The sequence below is a fragment of the Rhinocladiella mackenziei genome (genome assembly GCF_000835555.1).
Source record: "Rhinocladiella mackenziei CBS 650.93 unplaced genomic scaffold supercont1.7, whole genome shotgun sequence".
In the NCBI taxonomy this organism is placed as follows: domain Eukaryota; kingdom Fungi; phylum Ascomycota; class Eurotiomycetes; order Chaetothyriales; family Herpotrichiellaceae; genus Rhinocladiella; species Rhinocladiella mackenziei.
In genome coordinates this window covers 1825850-1846740 of record NW_013550598.1, presented here as the reverse complement: position 1 = coordinate 1846740, position 20891 = coordinate 1825850, and the positions used below count along the sequence as shown (strand labels likewise).

The 20891-nt window shown below is 50.8% G+C and overlaps 7 protein-coding genes across 7 annotated transcripts; 4 read left to right on the top strand and 3 right to left on the bottom strand.

Moving 5' to 3' along the window:
* Nucleotides 1-779: 779 nt before the first annotated feature.
* On the bottom strand, nucleotides 780-2102 carry Z518_09464 (uncharacterized protein; the record flags this gene model as incomplete). Its single annotated transcript, XM_013413420.1, has 1 exon — nucleotides 780-2102. The coding sequence occupies one exon, from the start codon at nucleotides 2100-2102 to the stop codon at nucleotides 780-782; it is 1323 nt and encodes a 440-aa protein (XP_013268874.1).
* Nucleotides 2103-2739: 637 nt separating this feature from the next.
* On the bottom strand, nucleotides 2740-3559 carry Z518_09463 (uncharacterized protein; the record flags this gene model as incomplete). Its single annotated transcript, XM_013413419.1, has 2 exons — nucleotides 2740-3286; nucleotides 3408-3559. 2 exons carry the CDS (start codon nucleotides 3557-3559, stop codon nucleotides 2740-2742), a joined length of 699 nt encoding a protein of 232 aa, XP_013268873.1.
* Nucleotides 3560-4847: 1288 nt separating this feature from the next.
* Nucleotides 4848-8231, top strand: Z518_09462 (uncharacterized protein; the record flags this gene model as incomplete). Its single annotated transcript, XM_013413418.1, has 4 exons — nucleotides 4848-5850; nucleotides 5904-6266; nucleotides 6313-6399; nucleotides 6481-8231. The coding sequence occupies 4 exons, from the start codon at nucleotides 4848-4850 to the stop codon at nucleotides 8229-8231; spliced, it is 3204 nt and encodes a 1067-aa protein (XP_013268872.1).
* An 896-nt stretch (nucleotides 8232-9127) lies between these two features.
* Z518_09461 (uncharacterized protein) lies at nucleotides 9128-12426 on the top strand (the record flags this gene model as incomplete). Its single annotated transcript, XM_013413417.1, has 6 exons — nucleotides 9128-9140; nucleotides 9205-9347; nucleotides 9535-10853; nucleotides 11144-11296; nucleotides 11347-11907; nucleotides 11958-12426. 6 exons carry the CDS (start codon nucleotides 9128-9130, stop codon nucleotides 12424-12426), a joined length of 2658 nt encoding a protein of 885 aa, XP_013268871.1.
* A 1047-nt stretch (nucleotides 12427-13473) lies between these two features.
* Z518_09460 (uncharacterized protein) lies at nucleotides 13474-14967 on the bottom strand (the record flags this gene model as incomplete). The annotated part of the gene is made up of 2 exons (XM_013413416.1): nucleotides 13474-14568; nucleotides 14653-14967. The coding sequence occupies 2 exons, from the start codon at nucleotides 14965-14967 to the stop codon at nucleotides 13474-13476; spliced, it is 1410 nt and encodes a 469-aa protein (XP_013268870.1).
* Nucleotides 14968-15756: 789 nt separating this feature from the next.
* Nucleotides 15757-17746, top strand: Z518_09459 (uncharacterized protein; the record flags this gene model as incomplete). Its single annotated transcript, XM_013413415.1, has 2 exons — nucleotides 15757-15927; nucleotides 15980-17746. The coding sequence occupies 2 exons, from the start codon at nucleotides 15757-15759 to the stop codon at nucleotides 17744-17746; spliced, it is 1938 nt and encodes a 645-aa protein (XP_013268869.1).
* A 1159-nt stretch (nucleotides 17747-18905) lies between these two features.
* On the top strand, nucleotides 18906-20788 carry Z518_09458 (uncharacterized protein; the record flags this gene model as incomplete). The annotated part of the gene is made up of 4 exons (XM_013413414.1): nucleotides 18906-19362; nucleotides 19444-20301; nucleotides 20361-20460; nucleotides 20530-20788. The coding sequence occupies 4 exons, from the start codon at nucleotides 18906-18908 to the stop codon at nucleotides 20786-20788; spliced, it is 1674 nt and encodes a 557-aa protein (XP_013268868.1).
* Between the last annotated feature and the right edge of the window lie 103 nt (nucleotides 20789-20891).

The following is a 20891-nucleotide window of genomic DNA, read 5'->3' as shown; positions in this document are numbered from 1 at the left end:
CTGCACGGTCGATACCTCGTGCTGACTAAGGTAACAAACCAGCGCCCATAGGCTTGGGTGGGAACCGCCCATAAGCGGGGCAGTTGCCCCCCGGCTTATGGGCGGTTTCCCCCCGGTTCATGGGCGGTTTCCCCCTCCGGCTTATGAGCGGTCCTCCCAAGCCTATGGGCGCTGGTTTGTTACCTTAGTCAGCACGAGGTATCGACCGTGCAGAGGATACCATCGTTAACCATCATTTCTGCATTCTATATAGGCAGACTTAGGTGTTGTGACATCACGTATCTTCGAACTGCGCAGATAACCGGAAAAATAAAAATCCGGACCAATCAAAAGCGGTGTACAGAATAACAAAATGTGGTGTACAGAATAACATTACCCTCGACGCATGATATTTCTTGGTGCTTCGCGACCTCAACGCTCTCATTCAGCACTCTTTGTCGAGGATTTATCAATCGTTTTGGTCCCGTATTTGCTACCCATCGCTCCGTTCCATGACATGTCTTGACAGCTAAGGACGAGGTGCTAAAGCCTCCGGAATCTTGACGTCAAGTTGGAGCACTGCATCTTCATCCTGTCAATCCAACAATGCCTTCCCTCTCTACCCCATAGATGTTGATAGCCAAGGGCTTTCCGACCTATAAACGCAGTGGTGGATGGCCTGTGGCATAGAGTAAAGTATGCGCATAGCATATGATAGACTTATTCACGATGTTGGGGGTTGTTAGGTCGTTCGCATGGATAGATTAATGGAGTTTGATGAGCCGACCTCCTCAGGTGGATCATAACTCGAAGATTTCATCGCTCCACTTCTGCTTGAACTCCGACACTACCTCCTCTCTCTCAATCAGTATGCCGAGCTCCTGGCTCGTTTTCCAGCTGGCGGCATCCATATTCCCACTGCCCAGTAATATCCTCGTATCATCAACAATAGTCACCTTCGCATGCAACTTGACTGGGATCGTTTCCTTACGGTCCTCCGGCACCTGCTGTGGCACATCATCGTCGAAATAGACAACGTCCAAGGTTCCTCTCATCCCTGGTTCTTGTGATCCTTTCTTCAGGGCCTCGACACATCTCGGCGTGGTATTGCCGGCTGTGACCAATTGCTCAACAGTCATCAGGCTCCGGTTCGTGTAGATCCGAACGTCTACTCCCCGCTCTAGGCCTTCTCGGAGAGCTTCTAGCACACTTGGTTCGGTGAGGTTTGGCGTGAGCATTGTAATGTTGGATCTGGCAGTGGAAAGAAGATGGTGCGTGGTTGTTAAAAGAGGTGTTGGAGGAAAGGCTGGAGGAACAGGAGGAATGCAGGGGCAGTGGCCGGCAAGGGATTGAGCATGGAGGTAATTCGGTAACAAAGCGGGAGTGTGAGGCGAAGGAAGAAGGGTCGTAAGAGCTGTACGGTAACTGGATCCAGCTGTGCGGTCTGAAGGAGCAGAATTCATGCCTTTAGGAGCCCGTGGTCGACCATTGTCACGGTCCCAGAAGTCGGAGTGGAAGGAATATAAATGTTCCACGACCGGGCCCCGGATCGGAATGGCCACCTCAGCCCAGCGTTCCCAGGACACATTACAGGACGGAATTATGGCCAAAGCACGGTCGACAATGACATACTTCGAATGTATGATTCCGAACGGCCAGAAGAACTTGCGTGTGACTCGGAGATCCAAGCCTGTCAGCTCTTCAGGCCCGGGCAGCCCGAGCTTCTTCCACCTGGCTGGTGGATACGCTTGTCCGGCTTTGGGTGTCGGCAACAGCATATTGCGCGCCATGGAGGAAGAAGAGAAACATATATGTACGGATATCTTGCGTGAAGAGGCGATGGCCTTCTTGGACAGCTCTCGAAGTGCATCAGCGAGTTCGTCCCGAGTCGCTGATGGAGCCCAGAAGCAAGTGACGACAACAATCTCTTGCTGTGCACTCTTTATCGCAGGGACTATGGTGGATTTGTAAATGCTGTACCCGGTTCCAGTGACCAGGGGAAAAGTATGGCTGATGGACTGTCGTTCTTGGGAGACCTCCTTGACATATTCTGGATCAAACGGTGGCGCCTCACGTGGTTCAACATGGTCGTTTGTAGACGTCCGGGAGTTAGTGGCGCTCATTTGAGTTCAGCAGATTCGCCGGCCTCCAGCTTTCAAGAGTTGTCCTAAAATACCAGGAATGCAAGTCTTCCAAAGAGAAGGGGATGGAGGTGGAGCTCCGTCGGGGAAGAAGGGTTGTAGTGTTATGCTGAGCCAATGACATTATTTGGTGGTTCCTCCACTATACAGCCACGAGCTCTTGTGTGCGTAACATTGACGTGTCCGGATAGTTGACAATATATAAAAATAGACAATATAATGAGTAAGTTCTTTTTCACTCTGGCGCACAGCTGATGAAACCAAAGTCAATACGCCGTGAGATAACAAGGAGACAAATCTATATGGTTGAGGAGAGTCCCACGACATCTTTACCCGTACACATGTTTCCAGACTGCAGCTTTTCCTGACATGATCGAATCAACGCAGCAAGAACGGCTTCACAAAACATCTACCCACCCGCAATCTCAAACTTGACCCGAACCCCATCCACTGGCGCAGCACCAATCCCACGCTTCGTCATCTCTACCCCCTTATCAGGGTTCTCCTGTTCCATACGAAATCTGCCAACACGCGCAGCTACCAAACGTGCCAATTCCGACCTGGTGAATGTCGCACCAATACAACTTCGTGGACCATGCAGAGATGTCAAAACCCGTAGTTATTTCGCACACCCCGGGAATTCGCTTAGCCCTCTCGCGCAGCTCTCTCGCATCCAGCGCTCAGGGTCGAATGTATCTGTGTCTGGGCCCCAGAGCTCCGGATCAAGATTTGTCACGCCGGGGAAAATGGTGAAGGTTGTTCCTTTGGGGATTCGGTAGCCGGACACGGTGGTCTCGCAAATGGCCCCGCGGACTATGGTTGGGACAGATGAGCAGAAGCGGAGGACTTCGTTGCAGAAAGCGGTCAAGAAGGTGGGCCTGTCAGCGGCGGAAATCGTGGGTTCCGCGTCACGAATCTCTTCGCGTAAGCGTGTTTGGATTTCTCCGTGCCGACAACAAGCGCATGCAGCCCATGGAAAGGTGTGTGAAGTCGCGCCATGTCCCGCCTCAAGGAAAGCCATCATCTGGTCTACGAGATTTCCGTTGGTGAAGACAGCGCTTTTCAGTGCGACGGTGATGATGCCCACATCACATTTAGTCCGATCCGATTTCAAAGTGTCCCGCTTCTCCTGCAAAATATTACGGCAGAGCGGACAGAATTGGACGCTGCCTTGGCTGGTTTATTCTGCTTGGTTGACAGTTCCGACACGATTGCGGCAGCTTACCTTGAAAAGAGCGATAGAATAAATTCGAAAACGATCATGAATTGAGATGGATCTGGGCCCACCTGATCGTACTGCCGACTGAGGGAGTTGTTGGGATCTTGGAGGAGTTGATGTCGTGATCCATACCGGCGAGATCAATGATATCAAGCGTCGTCCGAGTCGCCCAACCTCGCACTTCAATGACGTTGGCCTCCGTCACATTGTTGAGCCTCATTCTTTTTCAAGGCATTCTGTTCATTCCCTCGCTTTCGACCAGAAAGGAGGATACAAGCCTTGGATATGCCGGAAGGAAAATGCCGGCATGAGACTCTGGCGTTGTGCCTAGGCCCGTAGTCAGTCTCCCAGTACAGGGAGCGCGCGAGAGTGACAAACTCTTGTGTTTCTCCCCTTCGGCCAAGAGGAGACCGTTGCCAGTAATACACGAAAGACGTTGTCTCACGGATTCGGGTTTTGTGAAGAGGGCTGCGTTGGTGGCTAGAATTTCCCCCAGGGCTTTGACACTGGTTAGTAAACTCTCCTGGCTACCAGTCTGGTCGTACCTGATGATGCCATCAATTGGTTCCAGTGACGGAGGCGTCCCACTTGTAGGGTAATGTTATTCTGTACACCACATTTTGTTATTCTGTACACCGCTTTTGATTGGTCCGGATTTTTATTTTTCCGGTTATCTGCGCAGTTCGAAGATACGTGATGTCACAACACCTAAGTCTGCCTATATAGAATGCAGAAATGATGGTTAACGATGGTATCCTCTGCACGGTCGATACCTCGTGCTGACTAAGGTAACAAACCAGCGCCCATAGGCTTGGGTGGGAACCGCCCATAAGCGGGGCAGTTGCCCCCCGGCTTATGGGCGGTTTCCCCCCGGTTCATGGGCGGTTTCCCCCTCCGGCTTATGAGCGGTCCTCCCAAGCCTATGGGCGCTGGTTTGTTACCTTAGTCAGCACGAGGTATCGACCGTGCAGGGGATCTCTACACAAATCCGGCTGTGTAGGCCACAATAATTTACAAAGTATACAGAGAAGCTCAAAATGCACGGTACTTATCTACCAAGGAAAAGGGAATCAAATGTGTTTATTGCTTCGCAACCACCTATAACGGGGAGAGTTTAACGCGTCACCCCTCCACAGCTACGCCACTTACTAGTGTTTTCTCGCCATCGCCGGGCCAACGGCAACAAGCTCTGTTAGCGCGGTGTACAGAATAACAGGATGAGAGCGTTAAGTGTACAGAATAAGGCGAGAGAGAGGTGGTGGTGTACAGAATAAGGAGAGTTGAGGCATGGTGTACAGAATAAGCAGGTTTTCCGGTGTACAGAATAACAAAAGTTGGTGTACAGAATAATACCCCCCCCACTTGTAGTACGGCAGAAGAAGATCACGTGTATCACGTGATAATATATCTCTTGGCATTCGATCACAAGGCTCCGACTTGCAGGTGCGATATTTACCTTCTCAGCATCCCTCACATTTCGACTCGCCCGGAACCATGGGCCAACAGACATGGACGATCTTTTCAAACCGATCAAGACCGCCCGCAAGGTCCAGCACAATATCGACAAGTTAGAGACCCTCTCACTAAGTGGAACGCCAGCCTCGCAACCGGCCAGTTCCAAGTCTAAAATTTCGATCATTGGCAGCGACTCAGAAGAGCCCAGTGGAGTTACAAGTGAGCCGTTCAGCCTCCGACCCTCCGGAAACTCGTTGCAAAGTTCCAGTTCGGCATATTCGAGCTATGAAAAGCACAAGCGTTATGACTCAACCGCTTTCCTTCAAAAATCTTACCTGAAAGAGAATGCTCCAGCCTCGCTACCAGATGATGCACGGGAAATCCTCAAGAGCCAACCAGACAACGGAGATCTAGCGGCAGTCCTACAATATCTCCAATATGGCATCGACGGAAAACATGATTTTGACGTGCGACTTCCTAGCCCCAAAGCGTCTCAGATCGTCAACATCCTTGTGACGGTGACGATTCCTGATCAGTGGCTGCGTTTGCGTGGTGCTAGCCTCCCCAAAAGTGATGACCAGCTGAAGAAGTCTCTCCTTGCCTGTCTGAATAGTGTGGCGGGAATAGGCGCGCTGTTGATGCAGATCAGACGTCTCTCATCCGTCAGCTCTGACCAGAAGAATCCATTCCTGGAAGATGCGGTATCTGTTCTGTCAACCGTTCTTGCCGGCAGCCAGGTGCTATCAATATTTTTGCGTGACGCCATTACACTTTTCAAAACAGAAATACAACGTCGGGTATTCTGGCAAGAAGTGACGACTCTTTTGGCCGGAAGTAAAGTCTTTGCGACGATGGCACAAGTCTTTGCAACGACGCGAAGCCTCCGAGACCAGAACACCAGTACTTGGCTCGGAGATGGACCAGAATACTCCAGATGGCTTTCTAGAAACATTTCGACCGCAGCCACAAGCCTCAATGCTTCAATTCCTTCTGATAATCAGAAACTGAATATGCTTTGCCCGGTACTGAAACGTGGCTTGAGTCTCGGTTATCGTGGTACGACTCATCGTGGACCCAGACTACAAAGCGTTCCGCTAACCAAAGTCTAGATCCTTTAGTAACGGAGCTCTACACTTCTCTTCTTCTTGGAAAGAGCGTCTTGTGGACGACTGTGCACGACTTAGTTCAGAGCTTGCCGACGTATGACCAGACTGGTCTTTTTGACATTATTCTGCGCGATCTGGCATCAAAATTCCTCCGAGACAGCCCCGGTGTTGTACAAGAAAAGGATGTTCTATTGAAAAACGCAACAGTCATTGGAGGAGTGTCAGCGATGATCACAGGACTGGTCCAGAACAACAGTCTTTTAGAAGCTCATGTCCTTCAGCGGCTAACGAGCACGAGTGGGGAGTATTCTGGTCTTGGCCTTGATACGCGGAGGGCTGTCATTGCAACTCTTGCCTCGAGTCAAGGTAGACTCAGCCTCTCCGCCTTGCTCGCCTGACTAATTCTTTGCAGAAAAACTCGGGGAGCTCCTTGACAAGAGCCTGGAGCACTTCGGAAATAAGTTACAGATCCAACATGAACCAATTCTACAGCAGGAATGTAAGTGAACCCGGGGGCATACATGAGTCCTCTATTTCTCCTATGGTAGAGCCGGTACTTACATCGATTGCTTTCCTGCAGCAACGGCCCAAACAATTCTGCTTGCTATCGGCTACCTCAACCACGTGAACCACGAGTCTGCCAAACAAATTTCGAGCTCTACTACATTCCTCCGTATGGTTTCCAATCGCCTTTCGGCTTCTGTTCCTCGTGCTCGATTCTTAGGGATGATTGTTGCGGTTGCAATGTCAAGATTGGTAGATGAGCCTGACAAGGTCATGAATTTCGGTGTAGAAGAGATGGAAGGAGAAGAGGCTCGGCGGTGGCTGGAGCTGGTGAGTATAAGAGACCGGGTCGGGGAGTTGGATGACTTGCCTAAAGAACCAGTTGAGCCGGAGAAACAGCAGCCTGTCGAGAGTACGTTAAGGTATGTTCGTCAGAAACGAGTGCCAGTCCAATCTCAGCCTCAGAGTTCCAAGATCATCGCAATCGAAGAAGTCTCCCATTCCGACCAAGACGTCGACGTCGACGAAGATCCGGATTTGCGTCCCTACGCGCTTCCTGATAGCGATCCCTCCGATTCCGATGAAGATCCAACCCTCGTCCATCGCGACAAACCCACTGTCCCAGTCTACATCACTTCGCTCATAAAGCAGTTGAACATCCCGGATGATCCATCGACAATCGAATTGGCCCTCAAGGCTGCGCCCTCCTTGATTCGGCGAAAAGCAAATTTTGGGGACGAACTGTCTTCAAACATTCTTCAGCTTGCTTCCTCGCTTCTCAATCTTCGGGAAGGGATGTCAAAGGAAGAGATGCAGCAAATGAGACTCGAAGCCTTGATCGCATGCTTAGTTTCGAAGCCCGGAGTCATGGGCCCCTGGATTGCGAGCATGTACTTTGAAGGAGATTTCTCCATCGCGCAACGTGCAGCATTGTTGACCGCTATGGCCCTAGGAGCAAGGGAAATAGCCGGGATCGACGACGAGATTGAGCGACCATCGACGACTTCAAACCTGGCCGACTCGTCCTTCCCCTCAAGCCGGCTTCCATCCCATCTTGAGGAAACTTACTCGGTAAATGCTTCACCTCTAGACACCCTATCGATCAACCTCTCCCACCGCACGCTACAACCTATGGCCCTTTCCGCCGCAGACAAGATCACAGGGCCCAACGTCCTCAAAATCCGCACGTTTTCGTCCCGCATGGCCGTGGCAGCAAAAGAGGCCGCTAAAATTGAAGCCCGATCTAAACGCATCCCAAAGGAGCTCCACAAATTCCTTGCCGAGTCCATGTGCCTACCCTTCTGCTCGCGACTGGCCCTACTTCTCTCCTCACTCATCTCTTCACCCTATCTGGCAAGTTCAACGCTCTTGCACCCCTCGCTGCTGAAACTGAGCCTACAAACTCTCATCGTCCTTACTTCCACCATAGGTCCAAACGCGCTCCAGCTCCCTCCACTGACGCGTGAAACCCTCCTGCTGCTGACAACGCTGCACACCATCCCGTCACTGGCGCATGATCCCATCGTTCTCCCCACGATCCTTCACCTGCTTCTGACACTGCTTGATCTGAATATCGAAGCCGGCTCGACCGCGGAAGAGCGACTTGTGACAGACTTCGGACCTATGATCGCCGAGCTCGTCTCCTGGGCCGCAGCGCTGGGTGATCGGGCCTCGATCCCCGAAATCCGCGACGACCCGAGCGTGGGAATGGCGATGCCCTGGCCAGTCCTTGTCGCAGGCATCCAGGTCAAGTGGCAGGAAGTCGGGCGAAAGTTTCAGGGCCGCATGCTTGGATTGATAGCCGGGACGGAATTTGATTCCTTTTGAGGGGAGAGAAGTGTGGTGTTCCGGCATTGAAAGCCAATACTGTGATTGGACGTGAAACAAGGACCACTTTCAATTATGAACCTTCAGGGCTACGAAAGACACCGGCAGGTATACCACGCCTTGTGTACTAGTTATTCATAGCCTCTGTTCCACAGTTGCAAATATATCAAGTCCATTGGTCCACCTAAATTCCCCCCTTTTTTTATACATTCATTCCACACAAAGGCATTTGGCAAGGTTCCCTACCCTCATTGGCTGTGGCTCGCCTTCCCGGTCCATGGCGATAAATGATAAACTCCAGCTCACCATAAAAGAGTTCCGTTCAACGCCGACACGGACATCGACGCCGACAACCGACGTCCAGGTCGAGGAGGATGGAGTTTTGCCAGATAATAATCGTTCTGCTGGGATCGGTGTTCGAATGTGAACTGCGACCTATGTATTTAGCTAGGCATACATACCTGTAGGGACTTGCCTATTGGTGGGGGGAGTTTCCGTCCGTGAGGGGAAAACTGTTCGTCGTTCAAATCCATTGAATCATATCAAGTTGGCGAATTGATAAATTGATAAATTGATAAATTTTTTAATTGCAATCCTCTACTCACCACCGACCACGTATCCCTTTTGTCGTCTTGATATCATATTCAAGCAGTCTTTTTCGGGAGACGAGCCTGTGAAAATTCAATTCACCGGACGAAGTTTTACTTGTACCTGATTTTGAAAGTCCGTTTCCGGCATTCCCTCCCATATCGTTTACTATCGTCCAATATTCTGAGGTCTGAGCTTGGCTCTCAAGTTCCCACCCCCTTCTTTTGCCACCCGTTATCTGCACAGAATCGCACGACGTAAAGTGGAGATCCCGAGCGTGAGGTTCGGATGCTCGTGTTGATATCGACATGCATAGACCTGGTAAGTAAAGAACCCAAAATGGAGAGGAAGGATACAAGTTTTTAACACGCTGTCCCTGAACTAGGAGAGAAGGATATCGCCGCTTCCGTGGTGCCGGAATATGCGCAGCCGTGGGATAAAGCGGTTGAAAGCCGTGTGGTTCGCAAAATTGACCTTGCGCTGATTCCTTTGATGTGGGTCGGATATGGGCTGGTCTATTTTGACAAGGTGAGTTAGAGTTAGATTGTTAATCCGTCAGCTGTTTGGATTTGGGAATATTTTCAATCCCACAGAGTGAAGGACATCGAGGGCGAAAGGATGGGCCCGGTGGAAAGACAAGTCCTCATTCCTCGTCCCATATCATGGGGAAGACAAGGGAGATCGACTTTGCTAACCAAGTTCCGTGCTGGAGTAGGCGATCCTCGGTGCAGCCGCCGTGTTTGGTATGATAACGGATCTTGAATTGACGGTCGTGACGGATCCGGCGACGACTCCGCCAAAAGTCTCAACAACACGACTGAGCTGGGCGACATCGTTGTTCTATTTCGGCATGTTAGCGGGAGTCGGACCCTTGACGTACTTGTTCCAACGATTCCATCTGGGTCGCACCATCGGCCTCGTGGTCATCGTTTGGGGCGCAATAGCAATGTCGACCGCGGGGGTGACGACCCATCAAGGGTTGTGGGCTCAACGCTTCTTCCTCGGATTTGCAGAGAGCATAATGCCAACGGCCTTCATGGTCATTGTGAGTGGGTACTATACTCAAAAAGAGCAGACGTGGCGCCAATGTCTTTGGTATTCTGCGACCGGAGGCTGGACGGTCATTGGAGCAGCGATCAACTTCGGCTTTGCCCACATTACCGGTGGGGATTTGAAGAAATGGCAATATCTGTATCTCATGGCAGGCTCCTTGACGGTGCTGTACGGGATTGTCTTTCTCTTCTTTCCTAACTCGCCCGCGCAAGCGTGGTGGTTTGACGAAGAGGAGAAAAGAGTGGCTATTGAGCGGTTGCGCATGGGTCAACTGGGGGTCCGATGTCAGAAGATTAAGTGGTCTCAATTCAGAGAAGCCTTACTTGACCTCAAAATTTGGATCATTGCCGTTATGATGGGCGCGGCATATTCGGTCAATGGAGCCGTGTCGGGATTCGGCCCGCTCATTGTGTCCACTTTTGGCTGGTCTGCTTACGACTCATTGCTTTGGCAAATGCCTCTTGGAGGTGTCTGTTTTGTGGGAATCCTCGTCGCCGGATTTCTCAGTCTCAAAGTCCCCAACATCAGGTTGATCATGTTGGTAGCCTGTTGCTTACCTGTCATTACTGGCTGTGCCATGATCTGGAAAAGCACCTGGTATGAGCATGCCGCTGCCCCCATTGCTGGCTATACAATCATTGGCTTCTTTGCACCCGTGACGAGTTTGATCGTGAGTATGGGGATGGCTAATGTTTCGGGAAATACCAAGAAGAGTTACATGGCAGCGGCGACATTCGTCATGTACACGGTGGGAAACATCTCATCCCCTTTCTTCATTGTCTATCAGACGGTTGATGACCATTACCCAGGGCTCTGGGAGGGTGTCATCGGGTGTTACGTGCTGGTGATCGTTCTGGCGACGGTGCTCTATATCATGCTCAAGATGGAGAACCGAAGGAGGAATCAATTGAATCTCGAAGAGAAGGAGGCCGAACGGATTGCGTTTGACGATCTGACGGACAAGGAGAACATGTACTTCCGGTATGTGTATTGAATGCTGCGATTCAACCGAGTCTATGGACTTTGGCCCTTGGGACAGCTGAATTTACGTATTTGAAGAGGCGTTCTGGCAGTCTTCTTTGTGGATATAGAAAAGTGTTGCAGTCAGAAGCGTATATCTGAAGGTCAAGGGGCTGGCTGAATGCCGGCCCCAACAGAATTAATTTCTGTCTGACAGGGTCTAATGTTCGTCCTGCCCTCGTGCTTGAACAGAAATTTGTCCGTCAGTCAATCACTTTTTGGGAAACATCGTACTAACTGCATTCGTCTAGGAGCACATCCGGACTTTCTATCGTGATCGAACTTTTTAATTTTTCGCGTGTGACAGCTCCACTGCTTCAATCCATTAATCTTTTTGTTGTGTCTGTACGATCCTTTCAACTTCTTCCTACTCTCTTTATATTGAGACCGGGCCCGTTCACCATGTGAGCATCTCTTCTTATCGGTAGAACTCTTCCACTGACTATTGACGCAGGTTTGCCCTTCGGCGATGCGCATCACGTTTTCTCTCTTCGCGACCTCCCGTCCTCGCTGCCCCTTCGCGAACATATACCTCCTTCAGTACACCTTCCATAAGAATCGCTCCTAGAAGTTCACTTCTTCAGACTCCGCGGAGATGGGCTTCTACCGAACCGGAGAAAGGACCCCAGGTCCCCATTTCCGAATCTCCCTCCGCAGAACCGGCACCGGCCGCTGCAGAGTCCACCAATACCACCGAAGCAGCAAAAGAGGCTTTACCGGCTGCCGAAACAAACGGGAGCATAGTTGACGAGCGTAGAAATGCTGCTCCTGAAGCGGCGCCAGCTGCCGAACAAGTATCATATACTACCCCGGCAGGCAATGCCGCTTCTGCTCAAGGGACCCCATCCTCACAGCCTCCACAATCATGGGATGGGGCATTCGAACGGAAACCAACACTCTATGTTGGAAATTTATTCTTTGATGTTACCGAAACCGACCTCATCAAGGAGTTTGCACGTTTCGGCACGGTGCTCAATTGCAGAGTCATTCGAGACAGCCGTGGTTTGAGCAAAGGGTCCGTTCTCCTGCTGCTTCGAGTGGTGCTACAAGCTTACATGTTGTTAGATTCGCCTATGTCGATTTCTCAGCACAAGAGGCTGCCGACGCGGCCTTGCAGCGGCTCAATCTGCAATTGTTTGAAGGCCGTCGTATCACTGTCCAATATGCGGCTCGCCAAAGTAATGAACTCGACTCCCGGCATGGCGCATCACCTCCCCAACCACGAAACCCCCCATCTAAGACCCTATTTATTGGCAATATGTCCTTTGAGATGACAGACCGCGACCTCAGCAACCTCTTCCGCGGTGTGCGGAACGTCATCGATGTCCGAGTGGCCATCGATCGACGAACAGGTCAACCAAGAGGCTTCGCCCATGCTGATTTCATTGATGTGAAGAGCGCCATGGAGGCCATGAACTCGTTGCAAGGAAAAGAAATATATGGTCGAAAGTTAAGAGTGGATTATTCGTTCAGTTCTGTGAATAGAGCGCCAAGGAACCAACCTCCCCCAGAAGAGCCTTCGACGTCTCAATAAGTGAACTTCGTACCAGCGGTGGATCTACACACATCGGCATAGGCTGGCTATGGTCCCCGGCATGGGGCATGTTTTTCGGCATCTCGACCGGGCTCGTTCGACTGTCAATTTCTCATGCACAAACGGAGCCGGGCGTTGGTGGTGCGCATGGTGCTGGTTAGCCTAAACGACTCAACAGGTTACCAAGGCCGGCTCATTGTTTCCGCCCATATTCCCCAGCCGTTGCCATGTCTTGTTCTTCTGGCCGGAGGCTTTTGTATGTACACCATTACAAGGGCTCCCCCCGGGGGGGAGTGGGGAGCTGCTTTCTCCGAAGGCCCGAAAGCTGGATGAGGCCGTTGATCCAGTAGTCTACCTTTTTCATTAAAACATTGCATTACGATACGGTGATGGCGGCTCAGGATCTACACGTCCGAGTCAGTACTCGTGTTTTTGGTAGTTAGAATCTTTGGCGAATCAAGGGATGGGGGAAAAAAAAAAAAACAAAAAAACTTCTTGGCGGAATGGAACAATTAAGGGGAGGGCTTTGTGAAGAGCTGCCTTCCCTATCCTGTTTTCTCTGTGTATCATAATCTCCATTCAGACACGACTTTCAAAAATTCCCGAAGTAGTTTTTCTTGAGATAATTTTGTTTGCACTTGTCCTTTCATTATTTGAAACCTCATAGATTCAGATTCAATAAGTAAATTGTCCTTTTCGAGTCGGGTTTGAATCTTGGACAATGAGCAACGGCCAGAAATCAAAGACGAATTGTCTCACAGTTTGTTGATGAACAATCAGGTAGGGTTGGAAGGTAGAATCAGCACTAAATCTTCTGCTCGGTGGGACGTGCTCGGCCTGAAATCTTTCATATAACACGCGTGGTGAATTGTCGGACGTTGGCGTATTCTTGTCCTTTCAGTTCATGCGTGGCGTCAACTTGACAAGCATCTCATCGACGAAAAGCACCATGTTGGCCCTTCCCGTATCGAGTGGCCTTTCCGGATGAATAAGTTCGATCTGTTAGAGACTAATGCGTCAGTTTCAAGAGATCTTGTTCAAGAGCAATCAATCGGCAGGACCCACGTCGAATCTATTCAATAACTCGGACAAGAACTTCTTCATCTCGATCCAGGCAATGTGTTGCCCAATGCACATCCTCCGTCCGGCGCTGAAGGACAAATTCGCCCGCTCCATCTTGGAGATTTGAGCCTCGCCGGCCTCGAGCCAGCGTTCTGGGCGGTACACAGCGAAATCGTCACCCCAGATCGTGGGGTCTCGGCTCAAGGCATGTACATTGATCGCTACTATGGTTCCACCGGGGATGAAGACGCCTGAAATTTCCATTCCGGACTCCGGCACGTCGCGCTCAATGGGGTCTTGGAGGAGCGGGTTCATGCGCATCGATTCTTTGACCGCGGCTTCGAGGTACTGGAGCTTGTTGACGGACAGCCACGGCGGCGGGGACGAGAGGTTCGCGGCGTAGATTTCTTCGCGCAACTTCTTCATGGCTTGGGGATTCGTCAAGAGGTAGTGCAGCACGATGCTGAGTGTTGAGGCAGTGGTTTCAGCTCCAGCATGGATGATGGAAATCACGAGGCCGAGGATGGTGGATTTGTCAAAGGTGACTGGATCACGGATACTGGCTTGAAGGTATCGGTCGAGGAGGTCGGAGTGGGCTCCTATTCCACCGTCTTCGATTCTCTTTTGGACTCGCTCGCCCGCAAGCTTCGCCAGGAGAGAGGTCCCGGTCACTCGAGAAGCGAAGCGGTTTTTGAAGAGCAGTTTCTCCAGCTTGGGCAGTGATTGCCAGGTGTGCCAGTGCGAGAAGCGTTCGCGGGCGCCTTGCAAAGTATTGCCGAGGTCGCTTTGCTTATCCATGAAGCCTTGATCGTCGCTGAAAGCGATGCGGCAGATTGTGTCGAAAGTGAAAAAGATGCACCATTTGGCGATATTGACATCGGGCCCGTCTTCTTCAAGATATTTCATCAGAGATTTAATGTTGTGGTCGATGTGATGCTCGTAGTCGAGGATGGCTGTCGTCGTGAATGCCGAGATGATTTGTTTCTTCAGGGCAGACACTCGCGCCTCGTCGCGTGTGGTGGCGAGTGAGCTGATCAGTTTCCCATTGACGGCTTGGAAGGCGACCTCGTAGGACTCGGACTGAAAGGGGGAGAGAAAGTCAATCATGAGAACACCGGAACACGTGAGCTCAGCAACAGGCTGCCTTGACTGGATTGGACTTACCTTGACCAGGGGGTGCTTCGTATTGAAGACGGCGGAAACAGCGGACAGATCACCCAAGAGGACTCGGTTTGGTCCATATCTGACGACAGGTCCGTACTTTGCATGCAAGTCTAATGCAATATCTCTGAAGTCCTCGCAGTTCCAAAGCTTACTTGCCATCCAGAAGTTTGTGATCTTGGCTTGAAAAGGGCCCGGGATATGTCTCATATTCCAGAACTCGAGAAGCCATCGGAGGAATATCGATGAGACAACTACCCCGAGCAAGATCACCGTCATCGAAGTGGGTAAGTAATGAGCGGGCGTCATAACGGCCATGTTGGATGGGGAATTTAAGCAAAAGGGGGCCAAAAATAATTCAAACGATATGCTTTCGGCGCGACAAAGTGAGAGAACAGGACTGAGGGAGGGAGATATATATACACATACAACATAATCTTCGGTTTCTGTTCATTCAGCTTGCCTGAGAGGTGGCGACTGGCCACAAGACAGGGCCTGGTAAGATGTATCATTCATTCCCAGGATTCCCAGAAAGCTCAGACTTGATGAGACTTGTCCGAACTCGAATCGTAGGCTGGCATTACCCATTCTCGGAAAGGTGCCTGTAGGACAAATGCTCGGAAGGTCGCCGTACCGACACACCTGCCCCGGATGAGTGGCAGGTATTGATGACACGATGATCAGCTTATCTGAGTGGTGATTGGAGTTGCCTTGAAGAGCGACAGTGCAAGTCAATGCTGGATACGATGCTGACCAAACGCAAAGTTTGTATGGAAGCTAACGGTCAGCATAGAGCAGCTGTAAGAAAAGATGAGGCCACAATGACGAGAGGATGAAGAAGGGGGTGATTTTCATGGGCCCATATAATTGTCGGTGTCTCACGTGATATCACGTGTTACAGTAGTCACGTGGCTTGTTCCCGGAAGATCTCAGCTTCCGATCCCGTTTCGAACCTTGTTCCGGGGCACTTCGTTTGTTTGCCTTGGGCCGGGGGGGCAGCCTCGGTTAGTGAGGCAAATAGGTGCCGCCGTTGACTTTATTATTCAACATATCCGGAATACTTCGATCAAGCCTCCCTTCTCCTCTCCCTCTTCTTCCTCTTTTAAAATGTCTTTCCTAGGAGGGGCTGAGTGCTCAACTGCGGGCAATCCGCTCACCCAGTTTACGAAGCATGTCCAGAGTGACAACACTCTCCAGCGGGACCGCTTTGTCGGGCGAGGCCCAAGCGGACTCGAGGAAAGCATGCGTTCTCGGATGGCCTCTAATGGATCGGATCAGGTATAGAGAGAATCTCCCGACTGCCAATGCGGCTTTTGCTAACATGCAACAGATGATGAACGACTTCATGCATCAGTCCGGTCAAATGCCGCAGGCTTTCGCTATGGAGCAACTTCGACAGGAACTCCCCAATCTTCAGGGTCTGGCTCGACGGTCACCGTCACCCGGATGGGCGGCAGAGTTTGACCCTGGTGAACAAGCCCGGATGGAGGCTGCGTTCGCCAACTCCAAAATGGCGGCACAACGACCAAATGGTTTCTCACCACAAGACTTTGCTCGTTTCCAAGCGTCCAGCTCTCAGCGCACCTCGAGCCCCGTCACACAAACTCCGTCGGTGGTGAACAGCTACCAGAGACCAATGGGCATGGGATACATGCCGGGAATGAATTTGGGAATGAATTTCGGTTCTCTGCAAATGCATCAACAGCCTGAACAATCGACCGACAAAGGGAAGGGAAGAATGGTCGAACTGGATGATGCAAACTGGGAAGCACAATTTAAAGAGCTGGAATCACAACAGGATAACCTGTCCGAGCAAGCCAACCAAGCAGTGGAAAAAGAACTGGAGGAAATAGACAGGTCAGTGGAAACTCCCACAGAGACTTTCGAGGATTTCGAAAATGTATGGCATGGGATCCAAGCTGAACATGCTTCCAGACAAATGACCGAAGACGCTACTGATTTTGAGAATGCCTTTTCCAACGAAGATCTTGCGGCCTGGGACAATTTCGACTCGACTATGGGATTGAACACCCATAACCCCTTTGAACGAGAACCCATGCTCGGAGATTATATGTTCGAATCGCAGAACCCGTATCTCGAAAATAACCAATTATCCAAGTCGGCATTCGAACAAGGGAAGGAGATTCTGGAATCACACGGCAATTTATCACTTGCAGCTCTGGCTTTTGAGGCCGCCGTGCAGCAAGATCCTAACCATGTGGAAGCATGGGTTCTCCTGGGCGCCGCTCAAGCACAGAATGAGAAGGAGTCGCCTGCAATCCGTGCCCTCGAGAAAGCATTACAATTAGATCCGAACAACCTCGATGCGCTGATGGGTCTGGCTGTTTCCTACACCAACGAAGGATACGACAGCACCGCCTACAGGACGTTGGAACGATGGCTAAGCGTCAAATATCCTCAGATTCACCCTCCTGAGAATTTATCCGATGCCGCCGAAGTGGGTTTCACCGACCGGGCAATTCTACACGAGCGGGTGGCGGATTTGTTCATCAAAGCCGCTCAACTGTCCCCGTCAGGCGAACATATGGATCCTGATGTTCAGGTCGGCCTTGGAGTTCTATTCTATGGAAACGAGGACTTTGAGAAGGCGGTCGACTGTTTCAAAGCTGCTCTCGCATCGACAGAGACCGGCATGGCCAACAGAGAAGGTCAAGTGCATTTGTTATGGAACAGGTTAGGCGCAACATTGGCAAATTCAGGTCGATCGGAAGATGCTATCACAGCATACTGCAAGGCGCTGGAAGTGAACCCCAATTTTGTCCGAGCACGATACAATCTGGGAGTTTCATGTATAAACATCGGCTGCTACCCGGAAGCAGCAGGACATCTATTGGGTGCATTGAATCTACACCGCGTGGTGAGCGAGCAGGGCATGGATAAAGCGCGAGAAATTGTGGGTGACGGCAACGGAGGGATCGCCGATGCGGAATTGGAAAGGATGATACATCAAAATGAAAGCTCGAATCTTTACGACACGCTCCGGAGGGCCTTTACCGGTATGGGCAGAAGAGATTTGACCGAGCGGGTTGGTGCTGGCATGAACCTAGATCAATTTCGGGCGGAGTTTGAGTTTTAAAAACGAATGACGAGGATGTGAAACATAATAAAATTCAGGGGTGAGCACAAAACTGTTGAAGACCGTTCCATTTTATTATTCTTTTCCCGGGCGGCACCTCAGCCTTGTTGGTCCTCCGTTGCGCAAGCCCCCGGCGCCCAACGCCACAGCGGGACGGGAGAGATAAGCCCATCATGACCCAAGGAATTCTCCACCGATGTTTCCTACTACCAGGAGTCAGCAGGACACCAAAATCGTTGTCTTCTCGATCAAAATCCAGCCAGGGGGCCGGTTTCGCCGGTATCCCATTTGCCTTTCATATACGAACCAAGTCGGGGAGCGGAGACGAGCAGTGTACTTTCATACATCGTTCCCTACACTTTTCCCAGCACTTCTTCCCTTCCCCCTTCGATCCTTGTCTTTACCATCCCACCTTTCTCGCTCTCTCCTCCCTAGAAGGTAATCAACAAAGGATCAAGCCCCCCCAGCTCCGGAACTCAGATGCGTCTAGCGTCTGAATCGGAGCTTTTTAACGTGTACCGTTGTGCGCTGTTTCGAGGCAATTTAATATCGATCTGGCCCTGGAAAAAAGCGACGCGATGTGTGAAATGCACATTCCCAATCTCAAGAACGCATTACAGGGTTGCTCAAGCCTAGCCGACATTTTGAGGTTGATTGCGAATAGGTCTGTGGATATATACATCGAAAATGATTAAGAGTAAGCTGCAGAGTTCGCGTTCGTACGCACCGCCACGAGGCTGAGATGAGCGCGGAGGAGGATTGTGCGTGCCACCGAGTTATGCTGGTGATTATATCGCCACTAGCTTTTCACGCATATTTTGATCTGATGAAGAACGAGGAAATCTCAAAATCATCTAGTTATTCCAGGCAATGAGCCAGAGGATATTCCATCACTGTTGATCTCCCTGTCGTCAGTCCTTGATGTTCATGCGATTGAATTCTAACGCGTTAGACTGGGACGCAGCCTGAGATGACGCCGAGTTTCTTGGATGCTTATTTTCCTCCACACATCGGGCAACGGTGACAAATAAGCCACTATATATATTCGACACACAAGTCACGGTCACGGTCTCTTTTCCTTACCGCCCCATTGTTTCCCTCTTCTGCCTTCCCTTCCCATTTGTTAACATTGACGCTACACTTGAAAACAATCATCATCATGAATTGCCCATCACATGTCGACGACAGTCTGCTTCATCCCACATGGAATCAGAGCCCCCCTTTTCTCGCCTCGGATCTGACAACCCGTCAAGACCTTAGTGGGAGAGCAAACTCCCGTGAGCACAAGTATGGGGATCAAGCAAACGACGGCGTTTCAACATATCCAATGCATGAACTGCTGGAGCCGTGCGCTGATACCACCAAGAAGAGACCCGTCGCTAGCCTGGGGGGTGAGGAGCTCCCGCGAGAGACGATTCATCGATCTCTCAAAGGGCTATATACCTCTCCCCCCCAGCTCAACGACTATTTTCTAGGACGCGTTTACCACGCTGCATATTTTACACTACACATTCTTGGAACGGGATGCTTTCTCGCCGTGTTGCTATGCGGCATCAAGATCCTTGCTGACCACTGCTTGGGATCTGCTCCTTCGGCTGCATGGCCAGAACCTGATTGTGGGTCGCATCGCAAACCTACTTGATACTGATCAATAGCTGACACAGTCTGGCTAGACGAGCACAGCTATTCAAAGCGAGCACCGTTGTCGAAGAGAGCCGCATGTGCTACGAACAACCCTGGCCACGCAAAGGACTACAACATGCCCCTCCATATCGGCTCCGTCTTCATCATTCTGTTCGTATCATTTTCAGCATGTGCCTTTCCTTTGATTGTTCTCAAACTACCATTCCTCCGCATTCCCTCCTTGTTTCTGTTCGCGGCTAGGCATTTCGGCACTGGAGTGTTGATCGCCACTGCATTCGTCCATTTGCTGCCAACCGCATTTATTATGCTGGGTGACGACTGTCTAGGAGAATTCTGGACCTCAGACTATCCAGCAATGCCTGGTACCATTGCTTTAGCAGCTATATTTTTCGTTACCATTATTGAGATGGTGTTTACACCAGTTCGGTCTATCGTCTCCTCTTCTCTGCAGCAATCACGGGAAAGAGAACAACAGGCACCGAGCAACAGTCCCACTGGTTGTTCACAGGGTACGTTGGGAGATAGAACGCCTCGTGGAGAAGTCGCACAAGGCAGTGACGTTCCCATGCGCAGTCTCGGCTTATTGAAAGGGAGATCTTCCAGCGTGGGTCGAGAAGTGGCCAGAATGGACGAGGCACAGGTGCTGTCTATTGAACGAGAACGCCTCGGTCAACGAACAGCAGGAGCCACCACCGGCAAGCAGCCTGAAAAAGCACGCACAGCTCTCAAACTTCCAGGCACTAGAGGCCTCAGTATTGAATTGACACCCGAACAGAAGCACCAAAAGGCAGTCATGCAATGTATCCTCTTGGAGGTCGGAATTTTGTTCCACAGCATCTTCATTGGCATGGCCCTAGGCGTGTCTGCTGGGAGCGAATTTGTCGTTCTCCTCATTGCCATTATATTTCACCGTAAGTGACTCTAACTGAAAGGAAAAGTGACAACCAAGAAAAGCAGCTCACCGTACCAGAAACTTTCGAGGGCCTTGCTCTTGGATCTCGCATCGCTGCCATTGAGTGGCGCAGGAAAGTCTTTCAACCCTGGATAATGGCACTTGCTTATGGTTGCACGTATGAACTGCCCCTGTTTCCTTAAATCATCGATTCCCTCTCAATTGCAGCTAACGTCGAATTCGACAGAACTCCTTTCGGTCAGGCTTTGGGCATGATTCTGCACACGCTCTATAATCCAGAATCTGAGACGGGTCTTCTCATGGTCGGTATTATGAACGCCATCTCGTCGGGCCTTCTTATTTATGCTTCTCTCGTGGAACTGCTGTCCGAGGACTTCCTGAGTGATGAGAGCTGGAGGATTTTGAGAGGCAAGAAAAGGGTGAATGCTTGTCTGCTCTTGTTTGCTGGTGCGTTTGGCATGAGTTTCGTTGGCGGCTGGGCTTGAGACTCCGGCAAGTGAGCATCCATGTCGCGGCAAGCCAGAAGATTTCATATTATGTATTCAAGCATCAATAGGAGTAGGTAAAGAAAAAGGGAGGAACAAGGCT